The sequence below is a fragment of the Ursus americanus genome, chromosome 4 (assembly GCF_024610735.1).
Source record: "Ursus americanus isolate L20-20 chromosome 4, mUrsAme1.1.p, whole genome shotgun sequence".
Lineage (NCBI taxonomy): Eukaryota > Metazoa > Chordata > Mammalia > Carnivora > Ursidae > Ursus > Ursus americanus.
The window spans coordinates 92,939,135-92,954,289 of record NC_142130.1 but is presented as its reverse complement, the minus strand read 5'-3'; the positions used below and the strand labels follow the sequence as shown (position 1 = coordinate 92,954,289).

Here is a 15,155-nt window from a genome sequence, read left to right as displayed (position 1 = left end):
TGGCCTTTCTCTAGCAGCCAAGGGACTTTTACCGGAGGGTCTCCAGCTCATTTCCTCCGGTGTCGAATCGCCCATCCCTAAGCCAGCCAGGCAGTGGCAAGAGGAAGGGACGCACAGCAAAAGGATTTACCCTCCAAGTGGGCATGTTGGGATAGGGGCTGTACACCCCAGCGAAGTTGGGGTTCCTTCCGTAAAGGAGGAAGGGCCCCAAGTGTGCGGGTTATGAGCGAACAAACTGTCTCCTCTGTGGCCGTGCTCACCAGGACCACAGAGATGACTGCAGCCCTTCCGTCCCTGGCACCTGTCCGTCCATTTCTTCTCCTGCGTGGCTGCTGCCTGCCCGTTACCCAGGCTGTTTCCGGTCGCGGAGTCCGCTCTCCTGGACATCGAGCTGTGCATCTTCCCAGGAGCTGACCTCCCTTACGCGACACATGCTGCTGTGGACACAAGGCAGCCAGGAAAAGCTGTGTGTGGGGAGTGGCTCCTTGTCCAGCGCATTTGGGGAACAGGGCGGTCCCACTGCCTGGAACATAACATTGCCTTCGTCTGTCCACCTGGCACGGCCATAAGCTCCGCCTTGCACCGCGTCCCTCTTACCTGCGCCACCCGTCTCTTACCCATGGCTTGTGATGGGCAGACAGAGGCTGCTGGGTCAGCACTGGCCGGGAGCCCCCAGCCCGGAGGTCTTCCTGCTGCCCCAAGGCTGCTGTGGCGAGTGAAGCTTGCCGTGCAGGTGCTCAGCCGTGTTTGGCTTTACCCATCGCCAGTGGCCACTTTCTAACCCGGCCAAGCAGTCTTCTTCCTCTGACCGGGGAGAACACGGGGCCTCACCGAACCCGAGGGTGGTGTGGACTGGGGTCCTTGGCCGTGGCAGGCTTAGGGGGGGGTCCTCGTGTGCATCACGGGGTTCTTCGAGCTCTGCTTCTCTGCAGGACCAGGGGCTCTTGGGCAGGGGTAAGCAGTATGCAGTCTCAAACCACAGTTCTCAAATGGCTGGATTTTTTGAGCTCTTAAGCCTGGTTTGCAGAATTTTCTGACTTTTCTGCTTTGATTGGGCCAGCTGTTACCTCACGCGGCTGGTAGCGTGCTTTTCCCTGGCAAAGCTGCTCTCCCCGGACTTCGTGACGTTTTCTTGGATCCTTTGTGGCTTCTCAGCTGTGTTATGGATAATTTATGTTGTCAGATAAGTGCCCTCTGGATAAATGAAATATTAATAACGCCATAATGCTAATTTAAAAGTACCCATTGCATATATTTAATAGAATCTTCTCTGGGCTTTACTCTTGTCTTTAAATCAGGTCCAGCAATAGTCATAAATCAAGTTTTTCTTTCGGCATGTAGAGATTTTGGCACTCGAGTATACTCTAGGATGACATAGGATAGTAAATCTTAGCCCACGCTTTTAAAACTCTTATTCCCTTTGCAGCAATTGGAAACCAAATAGGATTTTAACCACTTGTCCATGGAAAGCATTTAACAAAGTGATAATCAATATTGCCTTTTGGATTTCTAGAAAAAGAAATTTGGGAACACCTTTATTAACTCCAGGTCTGTGCGGTCAGACAAAGCATGATCTAATTCGCTGTTACCTCCCCGTTTCCTGCTGACAGTCCGGTCCCTGAGAACGAGAGGCCAACACTGCTCCATAAGGCCGGGCAGCAGAAGTGATACATTGCTGTCTGGAAAATGCTTTGAAAATATGTTCAGGGATAGAAAATGATAATTGCTTAGTTTTCTTCTGATTATCAAGGTGAATTTTCTTCACTCTGAAAATTAAGAAAATACCCAGAAGAAAATAATAGAGAAAATAAGACTCCCTCGGAATTCACATTGGAAACTCAAAGCCCGATTCTGCGGGCGATTTCACGTGCTTCCTGGCAGCTGCACCCTTCTCAGGCTACCTTCTTTTTGTCTTGCAGCCATCTAGCATTTTTTTCTTTTTACAATATCGACATCGTATTATATGTGGCTTTGGATCCTCATATTTTCCCAAGAGTTTATATTTTCCATATCATAACAAACACTGTGTGGGGACGTCGGGCAACTGGATGAACTGTCTCAAGCAGAGGCCCGAAGACTTGAGATGGACTTGGCTGGCGCCCCGAGCGGAGTGGGAGGGTCAGTGGGGCTGCGGAAACATTTAGAAATACTATGGCCCATTGCAAATATTGATTTTGATGCAATACTTAAGACGTTTTCTAGTTTGAAAATATTTTCAACCGAGACAGTTGCCATTTGCAATTTGTCGTGTTGTGAGGATTCTGTTAAATGTAATATTTTGGGATTGGATATTTTACTTGGAAAGTTGCATCAGCACAGAAATGCCTGTATCTCCAGAAAAAGAGATGGGATTTTAGAGCTGTGGCGACAGGCATATTCTGAGGACGACTTTTTTTTTTTTTCCCCTCTCTCTTTTATTTCAGTTTGGTTGTGTTCTAATGTTTTTAAAAATACGGATCGTCCTCAGCATCCACAAATTAAAAGGTGGTTTCTTTCCCGGAACTAAGACGGCTATTTAATTACAGTTCTCAGGGTGTCTAATAAACCCTGTTACTTTGTTTTGAGCAGACAAAAGTGCTGAAGGAATGATCTGGGGAAACCGTCATTACTAAGGCTGAGGTCTGTAAGGGGGGGAAACAGTTTCAAAATATTTTCTTTGCAAAAGTCTATGTATGCTTCAGTTTTGCCAGTCCAGGCTTGGCCTTGGTTTCATGCCTCATTTTTGCTTCATAACACAGCTTCCCTGGAGGAATGTTGCCACCCCCATCCTCCCCCCCTTTTTTGTAAGGGGAGGATTTTATTTTATTTTTTAAAGATTTTATTTATTTATTTGACAGAGAGAGTGAGAGAGCACAAGCAGGGGGAACAGGGGGAACAGTAGAGGGAGAGGAAGAAGCTGGTTCCCCGCTGAGCAGGGAACCCGATGCGGGGCTCGATCCCAGGACCCTGAGATCATGACCTGAGCCGAAGGCAGACGCTTCACCATCTGAGCCACCCAGGCGCCCCTAAGGGGAGGATTTTAAGTTCATTCTTCTTTTAGGATATTTTAAAATAATGTTTAAGAAGTAGGTTTTGTCATTAAACATAGAGTTGATCCTTGGTGTTAATTTTTATGAAAAAAACCCAGGGTTTAATATATTTAAATTCTTTTTCAGGTTGTTCCAAGATCTTTGAAGACCCAAGAAAAGCAGTGTTGACCAAAAGCAAGACAAATGACTCACAGAGAAAAAAGATGGTGGGGCCGAGGGCAATTAAAGGTAAAACACAATCCCAGATAACCCTACCTCTCCTGGTCAAGAATTAAAAAAAAAAAAAAAAATATATATATATATATATATATAAAATATTTGGTATCTTGGATGTTTGATTATTTGTGTTCCCAGACCTCCCAAGACCTTTCCTTGGTGGAAGGTGGGTGGGGGATGGGGGAAATAGGTGATGAAGATTGAAGAGTACACTTATCATAGTGAAAAAACTGAAACCAAAACCAAAGACCTTTCCCTGGATCATTTGGTATATGTGGAGGGATTGTGTTGGTTCCACTGATTGTCTCCCTTAAGTAAGATGCCCCATGCCCGGCCCTGCCTGCCAGCCCCCGACACTGGCAAAGGGGACTGTTGGTTATGTCACTGCCTTACGAGTTTTGACCTTGTCACCCCTCCTTTCTCTGCTGCCTCCTGCTCTCTTCTGCTCCTTCCAGAAGGACCGGAGGCAACAGATATCTATGCTTTATGATATTTACATTTTCCTGTCATATTACTAAGTTTGGTTTGTGGTTATTTTATAGTTATTTCACCTGAATTCAGTGGAAGCCTCATCTCAAGAGGCACACACAGGGAACGCATCTCTGCATTCATTAATTATGCAAAAAAAAAAAAGGTGGAGGATTTCAGGCCTTTATCTACAAAATACGTCCCTTAGCTGTTGGGAACTATCAGGCTTCTCTCAGAAAAGCATTTCAGGGGTTGGAAGAGGTTACGGTGGGGCCTATATCATGCTCATTTAGGCCACAGAACTTAAAAAAGTCTCTCTTTTGCTAAAACAAAGCCAGGGATGATTAGTAAGTAGATGGGACAGTAATACATGGGGCCTGGGACATTCCTTGAACAGAGTTAGTGTCTGGTAAGAAAGAGTGCAGATAAATTGGATGTGATTCCTGAGGCACACCCTTCCCCCACCCCAGCCCCCAAATTGGGGCCACTAATCTTTGGCAGTTGAAATATTGAGCAAGTCCCTCAATAAAGGCGTATTAGTTTTCCAGGGCAGCTGTGACAAAGTACCACAGACTGGGGACCCAGACAACATAAATAGATTCGTAGTTCTGGAGGCTGGATGTCTGAGGTCAAGGTATGGGCAGAGCTGGTTCCTTCTGAGGCTGTGGGAGAGAAGCTGTCCCAGGCCTCTCTCCCTGGCTTCTGGTGGCCATCTTCTTCCTGTGTCTTTACATCATCTGCCCTCTATGTGAGCAAAGACACCGGCCATATTGGATTAGGGTCCACCCTGTGACCTCACTGTGACTCGATTACTACTCTAAAGATCCCATGCCCTGTAAGGATGCTTTCTGAGCTACTGGGGGTTAGGACCCCCCAACCCAAGAAGGGCTGGGGGATCGATGCAATTCCACCCTTTGCCATAGGTCTTTGTAGTTATTTGGAAAGATAAGCCATATCCTACTGAAGAAGCTCTATTTCGTCTTTGTAGATAAATGTGAAGGTACATTTGGGTGACTCTTCCAGCTCCCACTGGCCTCTCTTGTTTACTTCCGGTATGTAGGCACCAGGGCTAGGACTAGGGTAGGCCTGAGAGGGAGCGCTTCCTTAAATCATGGGCCCTGGGTGGGTGTCTCACTTGCTTCCCCCTCCTCCCATTCCCTTCAGGGGGAAGGGTGCCCAGGCTCTTGGCGGGAATCAAACCTGTGCTGTTTTTATGGTGGCTTAGGCTTTGCCGCTCAAAGGCTGGCGAGCTCGATCCCTACTTATCAAGAGCAAGTGTGTCTGGTGACCAGCTCATTCGATGAATGGATCCGTTATCATGGGTTTGCTTAGAGCCATTTTGTTTTACTTAACGTAAAACATTTACTAAAATGTTTTTACTTACTGAAAACTAGTTAGCTTAGAATTAAACATCCAGTTTTAAATTAAGGATTTTTTAGTCAATTGACAAAGGTCCCTAAGGAATTTATGTATTGAGAATTATTTTTCTCAAAGTTACAATATTTTATACAGTATTGACTTTTTGCTTTCTTAATCATAATAACTACCACTTATTAAGTGCTTACTGTATGCCTAGCACCGCAAGAGGTTTCTTAGGCATAATTTAATCTAATCTTCACAAAAGCCTAATGGAGTCAGCCGGGGAGAGAGCCAGACAGAGGTCCCACTCCGGTACTACCCAGTTGCATGGGACGCCGGCCAAGCCTTACACTCACAGCTGTGTGAACCGCTGACCATCAGTTTGAGTGTAGATACCCGAGGAGTATGTCTCCCTCCTGACATCAGGTATATGGTGTCTTCCAGCACCATCAACCTGTTTTCCAAATCCCCTGCCCCAGCTGTGTAGTCTACACTGTAATTCAATTCTGACACCACCTGGAATAGCGTCGGGCCCCACAGGTTAAGGGCTCAGTCCCACAAGACTGACCTCCCCTATTCAGTCCCTCCCCAGATTACCTACACTTCTGTCCAACGTGGCTGCAGAGTCAGGGATTCCCACATCCCCCTCCATGACTCAGGAACTTGCTAGAAGGACACAGAACTCAGGAAAATGCTATGCTCACCACTTCAGTTTATGATAAAGGATACAGGGAAACAGATGGAGAGGTTCATCGATGAGTTCTAGAAAGGTCCTGAGTGCAGGCACTTCTGTCCCCGTGGAGCTGGGATGTGTCCCCTCTCGGCAAATGGATGTGTTCACCAACCTGGAAGCTCTGACTCCTGTCATACAGAAAATTTTTAAAAGGTTTCATCACATAGGAATATCGATCATTAACTCATTCTCCAGCCCTTCTCCTCTCCCCAGAGGATGGGGGTGGGGCCAAAAGCTCCAGGCTTCTCATCAAGGCATGGTCTTTCTGAGACCACCGTGAAGCTATCTGGGGGTCCTCCAGGGGTCACCTCATTAGAACAAGAGATGCTTCTATTGTTCTTCTCCCTCAGGAAAATCCAGTAATTTTAAGAGCTCTGGGCCAGGAACTGGGGACAGAGACCAATTATTATTTTTATTATTTTTTTTTTACCACAGTTATATTATCCCCATTTTACAGATGTGTAACAGTAGCTCCTCAAGGGTGAAGTGGGCTTTCCTAGGTTTCCAAGGAGGAAAACCAGGCCCCGCACCTCCAGCTCAGATCCAGGGCTGCCCCACCAGAGAGTGCCCCCATGGGCAGGGGGCTGCCCCCATGCCCTGCAGGGCCCATCCCACATTCCACACCACACCTGAGGTGCCTGGGAACCCGCAGCTCTTGCCCGAACGGGCCTGAGCATCTTTGGGGCCTACACCCGCCTCTTTCCTGGACTCCATCTTGTTTGGCAGACTCCGTGTGTTTCCCTAGGCGGGAAGCATGGCCCTCAGGATGGCTGTTTGGTGGGGGCATGGCCGTGTGGACCAGGGTGTCCCCATGACTGTGGGGGGGGGGCCCTGGCATAGGGACAGAACTAGGATTGGGAAGAGGAGGTGTGGGACCCGTCCATTTCTAGTTCTTGCCCTGCAAATAGTCATGTCTTCTCTTAACCATTTTGCAGCATTGCCTCCCTAATTACGAAACGCTTATTTTCCTTTTGGCACTGTGAGTCTGTCCACACTCGATGCAATTATAGCTCAAGTAACTCAAATATTTGTTTCTGTTTGTAAGACATTGGTATTTTTAAGAAAAGGATGAAGAAGGGAGACAAATAGAATTCTGTTGAATGTCAATGCATTTTAGTGTTTAAGATACCCAGTGAGGAAATAATGCTAGATCCTGAAACACAGAGTCATAAATATACACAGTACTGAATGAATTGATCACAAGAAACACATATTAAATAATAAAAGGGCTTTTAGACAACACGGATTCAAGTTCTGCAAGGGTTCAAAGCCAGGTAAAATAGGAAACGGAAGGGTTCTCACAGTGATATAAAACCCAATGTCATTCATCAACAACTAAAAATTTGAAAAATGATCATTAGAAACACAATCGTAAATTAGAAGTGCTCTTAAAAAAAATCCATAAACTTCCTCCCAAGGGGCAGAAAAGAAAAGGCACCTGAATGTCTGCAGAAACCGTCAAGGATATTGTGGGGGAGGGGACATGCTAAGTGGTAGTACTTTCATCCTCTTGGTCTTGAGGTGTTTTGCTTTTTAGCTAACCTGGTTTGCAAGGGAGGGGCGCCATTTGCATGAATGTTTAAGAAATTCCTCTGATAATGGGGTCCTGCGGGTGGTTGTGGGTTAGGGTCATATACCTTGGTTCCCTAATGTGAGGAGCCGGCGGAGTTTTTGTTCCCTGCCTTCCCGCCAGCCCACATGCCTCTTGTTCTTCAAGACTCCAGTGGCACCTCGTTGGCTCTCCTTATGTATCCACTCTCTCCCTCCTCTGGGTGTTGTCCGTGACCCGCATACGGCACCTATTGATATCCGTATGAAGTATTTCCCGTTTCCATCCCTTGAAGGGTGGGGTGGTGTTGCATCTGGATATTCCCTTCCCCTGCCATTTCATCTTTGATAAATGGAAAGTACCCGAAACTTCCCCATCAAAGATGGGAGACACAAATAGTTGTTTATTAACTTTATCTCTTGGCGGGTCACAGACGGAATGGCCACTGTCACGGCTGTGACATTTCTGTGGTCTTAGACATCCAGAATGTTGATTCCATTTCATCAGATTTGAAATTCCCAGAAGGCTGGCAGAGTCCCCTCCTGCGAAGTGGGGATTCAGCTGCTCCAGGAAGGGCTCTGTGAATCCCATAGACTCTTCGGGTAGCAGGGTTTTTGGTTGCTCTTCAGGTTCCAAACTTACTTTGGAGGGAAGACCAGGGTTTGAGGTCACATCTCTTCGCTGGATCGAAATGGGATGATTGTGTTGGGATGAACTTTGTTTCCTTTGAGTCTCTGTTTATCTCTCTGGCTGGAAAAGTTTTAAGGGGGATCTTGATAACCTAGTTATTCAAGGCGAATTGTGCGTATTAATAATTTGCTGTTACAAAAAAGGCTGTGTAACAACCACGCCAAATCTCAGTGGTTTAAAACGAGAAGCATTTATTTAGCTCGTGAGCCTGTGGGTTGGCCATTCGGGTTGACCTTGGCTGGTCAGTTTTGGGCTTGAAGTTTCTCTCCCATGTCTAGGGTTTGGTTGTCTATCAGATGACCTAGAGTGGTCTTGGCAGGGGAGCCTGGATGGCTTGGCTTTGTGCCACATGCCTCTCATCCTCCAGCACGCTAGCCCGGCATGTTCCCATGGTGGCGGCAGGTTGCAGATGGAAACATCTCATGCCTCTTGGGGCTTTAGCTAGGAACTAGCCCACTGTCCTGCTGCTGCATTCTGTTGACTGAAGCAAGTCACAGGGACCGCTCCAAACCAAGGGCTGGGGAAGCAAGTTTGACCTCTTTAGGGAGAGAACCCCAAGGTCACATGGCAAAAGGCGTAGATACAAGGAAGAGAGGGGAACTGGAACCATCACTGTAATATACCGTCGTGGGACAGTGAACTATAAGCTACTCTTTCTTCTCTAGGTATCTAGAACACTTCTAGGGTGTTCATGTTATCCACCTGTCTAATAAACTATCCCTGAGCCTGGCAGCTTAAAACAGCTGATTTATTATTTCTCGTGGTTCTCTGGGCTGCCTGGACTCAGCTGGACTGTTCTGCTTTCCTGATGTCGGCAGGGGCTGTGGTCATCTGAGAGATGACGTTCGAGAACGTCCAGGATGGCTCCCTTGTGGCTCTGACATGAAGTGCTGGCTGTCAGCTGTGCACCTACCTTGGGCCTTGGCCACATGTCTGTGCTGCTTGAGGTATGGGAACTGGGTTCCCAGAGGCAAGAAGAGGAATCCTCTGGATCTTTTAAGGCCTGGGCTCAGGACTCCCAGAACGTTCTTTCTGCTGATTTGATGGGAGGGGACAAGCTTCTGCTCTTGGTGTGAGCGGCAGCGTGTGTGTGCAGGGAAGGAGGAGTTGTGTGGGGTGAGCTGCCCCAGGGGGACACCGAAACATGCAGAAAGAACAGTCTGCCCCTGAGCGTGGGGTCTTGTAGTGGGGGGCCTTCCTTCTGTCAGGAGGGCTCAAAGATGGGCCTCTGTCAGGCTGAATGGCCTTGAGAGCAGAGTTTTCCTGGGGTGACGTCTACTCTCCTGAGGTGATGGTCTTGGGGGAGTCGAAGTTTCCTGGGTCGAAGGAAGACTTTCAGGGAGTCGAAGTCTCCTGAGCAAGCTTCACGAGAGCTTTGGCCAGACTCCCATTCTCGCCCAGCCTCTGTTCTCGCCACAGACCAAGGCCATGGGTCCCCTTCAATGGCTGCCCAATTCAGTTTCAAGACCTGCTTTATTCCTTCTGCATTTTTAGCAACCATTATCCCCAATAGGACTTGCTTTAGGCTTAGAGAGAAACACTGCCTACTTTCTAAGATCAAGAAATTTGGTCGTAGTTAAAAAGTATTGCCTAAATTTCCACATCTGTTGTCTCTTTGTCCAGCCAAGCTCCCCCAGATCTGGGGAGGAGTCCATGGAGCCCTTTTGGGAGACAGGCCATGTAGACCTGGAGGTGGAGGCCTCCTGTGAGAAGCCCATCTTTGTTGGGAGTGGGTGTGTTTGCACCTTGAGAGGGTCAGAAAGGCAGGACACAGATGCCGTTGGGGCATCAGTGAATGCTTTTGCCTACCCCTGGAATAATGCGGTCAACGGCAGACTCAAGAGACAGCTTCCATGGGTATCGTCCTGTAGAACTGTTGATTTTTATTTCACAGTTTACCACTTCTAAGAGTCATAGGCCAGATTTACAAAGAAGAAAACCAACACACAAAAGTTCAGTGCCAGGATGCAATGGATGGCTAAGATGTACAGAGAACCAAAGCCTGGGCGGAGTGTGGCTCCTGGAGCTAAGAGCCATGGGTGAGGGTCCGCAGGACAGGAGAGGTCCCTGTAGGCCAGAACGGTGGCCAAATAGGGAGGGAGTGTGGCGTGGGTGGTGGGCAGGTGTGGGGAAGAAACACCCCAGTCCTCTTCCTCCTGCGCCCTGATCTCTAGATGGTGTCGCATCGACCAAACATGATGGGGGCCAGAGGGCAAGGGAGCCCTGCCCAGGCAGCCTGGGGGGGGTCAGCCCCGGGGGCACGGGACAGGGAAGGGGGCTGCAGAGAGTGGGGATGGGGAGGGGCAGACAGACAGTAGCCAGGACACACTGGTTTATAATCTGAGTAAAGGGCTATATTGGATGATGTATTGATCCCTAGAGTATAGACACCTGGAAATGTAATTCACTTAAATTTAAATTAATTTTAAAAATGCACTAACATGGTGCGCGTGGGTGACTTAGTGGGTTGAGCGTCTGCCTTGGCCTCAGGTCATAATCCCTGGGTCCTGGGATCGAGCCCCACATGGGGCTCCCTGCTCAGTGGGGAGCCTGCTTCTCTCTGTCTCGGCCGCTCCCCCTGCTTGTGTTCTCTTGCACTCTCTCTCTCTCAAAATAAGTAAATAAAATCTTTAAAAAAATAAAGCGAACTAACATATCTTCAAAATATAGGGCAAACCCTGTTCATCAGGTCAGACTGAAATGTCTCGGGGGCCTTGGAGTCAGGCCAGTTTGACTTGAATCCTGTCTCTGTTGCTTATGAACCCGGTGATCCTGAACAAATCAGTGCCCATCCCCCGGGTCCCCATGTCCCCGACTGGACAAGGGGGGCTGACTCTCGGTGGTGGTCGGGATTAAATGAGAACATGCCTGGGGAGCCCCTGGTCCAGGACGGCCACTTAGGCGCACCGTGAACGGCGGCTGTGCTTTGTATTAGAAGCATAATCGTGAAGCTTAAAAGGATGTGTAGGTGGCTAATTAAGTTTGGTGGGAACCCAGAAGCCAGTTCCCTCAATATCCTAGAAAATGTCTCATTCTTGGTTTCCTTTCTTCCTTGAAACGATCACTCGCAGACGCTGTCCACGTAACACGACGTGCGCGAGCTGCCCGCGACGTGGGTTTGTTGAGCTTGTCAGGCTGGTGTTTGATGGGGGCTCCACGTAAGCAACATTCCCAACAGGAGACACGTGGCTTTTCTAGTCGCTTCGTTTGCAGGCCACGGGTTTGTGGTTTGCGTTCAGCGCAAAGCTGTGATTCTTTTCCCCTGGGGGTGCTGCGTTGGGTCCTAATGGAAACCCAAACTCAGAAACGTGGTTGTTGATTGCCCCTTTTGTCTCCCAGCTGTCTCCGGTTCTGAGCGGACGGTGACTGAGCTGATCTGCTGAAGGACATGGTTCAGACTGTCCCGGACCCAGCAGCTCATATCAAGGTAGGTCTCACCTTGGCCGGGCAGCCGCCCGGGGCTTCCTCCTCGGCTGGATTTTCGGGGCTGCCTGCCCACAGATCAGTGACTACAGGGGGCAGCCACCTCAGCCACGGGCTGCCACCTGTTTTTATACCGCCATGAGCTAAGACAATGGTTTCGCAATATTACATGGTTGAAAAAAGAATCAAAAGAAAAATATTTCATAATGTGTACATGATATGAAATTTAGATTGCATTGTCCATAAAGAAAGTTGTGCTGGGACAAGCCACGCTCCCTCCTTTCCACGCCATCTGTGGCTGCTTTCGTGTTCTGATGGCAGGGGTGGTGAGTGGTTGTGACCAAGACCGCAAAGCTGGAAGTATCTCCTGTCTGGCCTCTTGCAGACGATCGCTGACCCCTGAGTTAACGTATAAGCCGCCTCTAGATTTTTCCAGCTTCTGCTTGAATTCCACCCCCTTCATGCTAGCCTGGGGTTACCTGGGAAGGCGCTGGAGGCCGAGCGCTGGCACTGCCCGTGCCCAGGGGTGGTTTCCCCTGGGCACACCTGCTGCTCAGCAGCTGTCCTGGCACACCTGTTCCCGGGGCCTCTGGAGGTGAGGCAACGAGGAAGTGAGACTTGAGCCACCCAGAGTTCCCGAGAGGAAGCCAGCCCGTTTGTGCCGACGCTCCAGCACCCACGGGTGTAGCTGTGGGAGGAAGTGAAGTGATGGTTTTAATAACTTGACCCAGATCAAAGTTACAAGAAACACTGGGGCTTGAGCTATATTACCCAGATAGGCTGTCTACACCTCTACGAGTTAGTTCAGCTGTCTACACTGGTCCAGATCATTCACCACCTTGCCAGTTCTTCATGTTCCCCGTATAAATTCATTCTCCCTAAGTGGCCTCGTCGGTTTTACTAATCTCTGTTTCTTGGCCTAAAACATTTATTGAAAATGGAAAGGGGCTTATAATCGAAAAGCTAAATATAATTTTATAAAAATTATATAAAATGATTTTTTTAGCTAAAATATTAAATGTCCTCCCAAATCACACACACACACACACACACACACACACACAAGCACCCACACACACATTTTAAAAGCAATACATTTGGGAGTATTATGTACCACGTGGAATTCATATCTGTACACATTCGAAAATGGGTTTAGAGGTAATGAGTTCAGTGTGTTCTTTAGGCTTTGTGGGTGTTCCTGAAGTGTCAGAAAGAGGGGTGACCCAAGGAGTGTTGAGGGTGCTGGATTTTGTTCGGAGACGGGGAGGAGCAGATCTTTGTGGGGGACACTATAATGTGATTTCTGTGTGATGTTTCACTGGGGTTGTGACAATTCTGTCTACAAAATACAAGTGGGAAATCTCTTGAGGATGCGGTAAGCTTTCTCTACCTGGGGCGTATTTGACAAGTGTGTCCACGCCACCCAGGGACAAGGGTGGGGAAGACTTTCTTCTTTTTGGTCTCTGTTGGCTATGAAGTTGCAGGATGCAGGTACAAGCCCGTAGAGAAATTGGCACAAGAAGTATCTTCTGCACCTCAGGGTATGAATGTCAACAACAGAAATTCACTTTGACTGGCATTGTATTCCTAGCCAACCAGAGGGAAAGATGAAGTCAGCAAGAAATTATTACGGATTTTTAAAAGTTAATTCATCACGGGAAGTCTCGATAAACCTGAGAAACCTGATCTCTGAAATTGTGTTTAGTGGCAATGTCCCTGTTTGACCTCAGGAGTGAGCTGCATTTTCAGCTCTGATGTATCTTGTTATCGTCGTAGGGGTTAGGATAATGTGAGTGAAGCATAAAGAGGAATGGTGACCCAGAGAGCTTTCTAAAAATAAATTCCAACTCAAATGGCTTCTGCGTGTTTTGAAGATGTTGGCAATTTGGAGGAGCTGATGTTGGCTTCGAGTTGGAGAGGATGATATTAAAGACATTTGTTTCCTTTGTAAATCTATCAAGTTCCACCTGTTGGAATTTGAATAATTACTCTTGGACTTCCTTTTTTTTTTTTTTTTTTTTTTGGTAAATGGAATTGGTGTCCTTGACAGCAAAGTTAGAAAAATAGATGGCCTTCCACCGTTTCCTTAAAATACCTGATTTGGGAAATTTATTCGGTAAAGTTTTATGTGCTGAGAAGTTTCTGGTTCGGGACTGAGTGGAGCTTTTATTTCTGGGAAGGGACGTTCTTATGAATGGCATATGGGTGGTTCCACTGGAGGTATTAATGTAAATACTGGAAGATTTTGTCTTTGGCACGTTGCTGTTGAACATTTTTTGTTCATCTGTAAAGGACCTGAATTCTCCATAGAAGTCACATGGCAGGTGGCAGGGAGACAGACTTTTACGTGTCCTTCACATGTGTGTCCATAGGCTCGTCCGGAGGGAAGCAATGTTCCTTTGGTATTTAAGAAATTTATTCTGCGTGGTTTACTGTAGTTCTTTCTGCCAGAACAAATTACTTTTACCCTTTTATATGTTTAAGGAGCTAGAAATAATAATAATAATAATAAAAGGGAGGGATGATAAGTGACTGTGAAATATAAAACATTCTTGATTTAAATAGTGTAACCATGGGGGCAATTCATTTACAAACAAAATGAGCCGGACTTTAAAAAAAACTTTAGCTTTTTCTCTGTTGGTGATAATACTAAGTCACTCAGCACATTTTAAGTTGTTTTTCTTGGCTGGCCCTTCCACGTCCTTTCTTAGAAATTATACTTGCGTGTTCCAGAAGCATGATCTTAGCATGTTAGGTGCATGTGGCAATGCTTCTGCTCTGCAGCGGGGATAGAGTCCATCTGTGCCAAAGATGTACCCATGCTCTCATCCCAAGCAGGGAAAAGGACCTGTGGGTTCATTTTGTTAGAATTCAAGCTTTTGGTCATTAATTCTCATTCGGATAAAGGAATTTCCCATTTCCATCATTGCATTTCCTCTCAAGACTTCCAACTTCTTAATATTTTCATTTGCTAACATTTGATGAAGTGGATTAACATATCAGTCAAATTTATAGCTTTAAAGGGACACCTGATTGGCACATTTTTCAGTTGTTCCCTTTGCTATTCACGAGCTGCTCGCGTTGAAGGCCGTAGGTTTTGGAGCTGACCCAGCGAGCCCTGGACTGAGGGGAACAGTGTGGTTGTGAGTTTACCAGCTGTGTCATTTGGAGATGCTGGTTACAAAACCGTCTGAGTCGTGCATCCTAGATTCATGCCGTGGATCAGAGCGAGGGTTCTGGGGTCTTAAGACTTGGTTCAAATCCCGTTTCATCATTTACTGACTTTGGACAGGTTCCTTAATCTCTGTGCCTGGTTTTGCTCTTGCCTGAAAAGCAGGCATCGACTTTGTGGGGTCAGTGTGAGGATTCAGTGAGTTATTACATGCAACACACCAAAACCCCATTGAGTGCTGAACTGTCGTGAGCCATTCCCCTGGCATTCTAGAGAATGAGGGTAACATCCAGCATAAAGATACAGTGTTGTAGTGTCGCTAATACACACACAGCAGCATGGGTACGTCTTACAGAATACAGAGTCGAGTGAAAAAAAAATCTGAAACAGTGCGCTCTATGGCACAACGCTTTGCACATTCGTGAAACATGTATACTTCCCAAATAGCATCATATAATTTTCGTGGGTATGCACATACTTAAAACACAGTGACCACATCAGAGTAAGAGGGGTGCG

At 47.2% G+C, this 15,155-nt stretch overlaps 1 protein-coding gene across 3 annotated transcripts in view; it reads left to right on the top strand.

Annotated features, from left to right (window-relative positions):
• The first annotated feature begins 3,155 nt into the window (after nt 1-3,155).
• Nucleotides 3,156-15,155, top strand: part of ERG (ETS transcription factor ERG) — a 177,059-nt gene continuing 165,059 nt past the window's right edge. For all 3 annotated transcript variants that reach the window (XM_045813481.2, XM_045813480.2, XM_045813478.2), the window contains exons 1-2: nt 3,156-3,257; nt 11,384-11,471. In XM_045813481.2, coding sequence (XP_045669437.1) covers nt 11,433-11,471 — 39 coding nt within the window. In that variant the 5' untranslated portion in view covers nt 3,156-3,257; nt 11,384-11,432. The remainder of the gene's footprint in view (nt 3,258-11,383; nt 11,472-15,155) is intronic.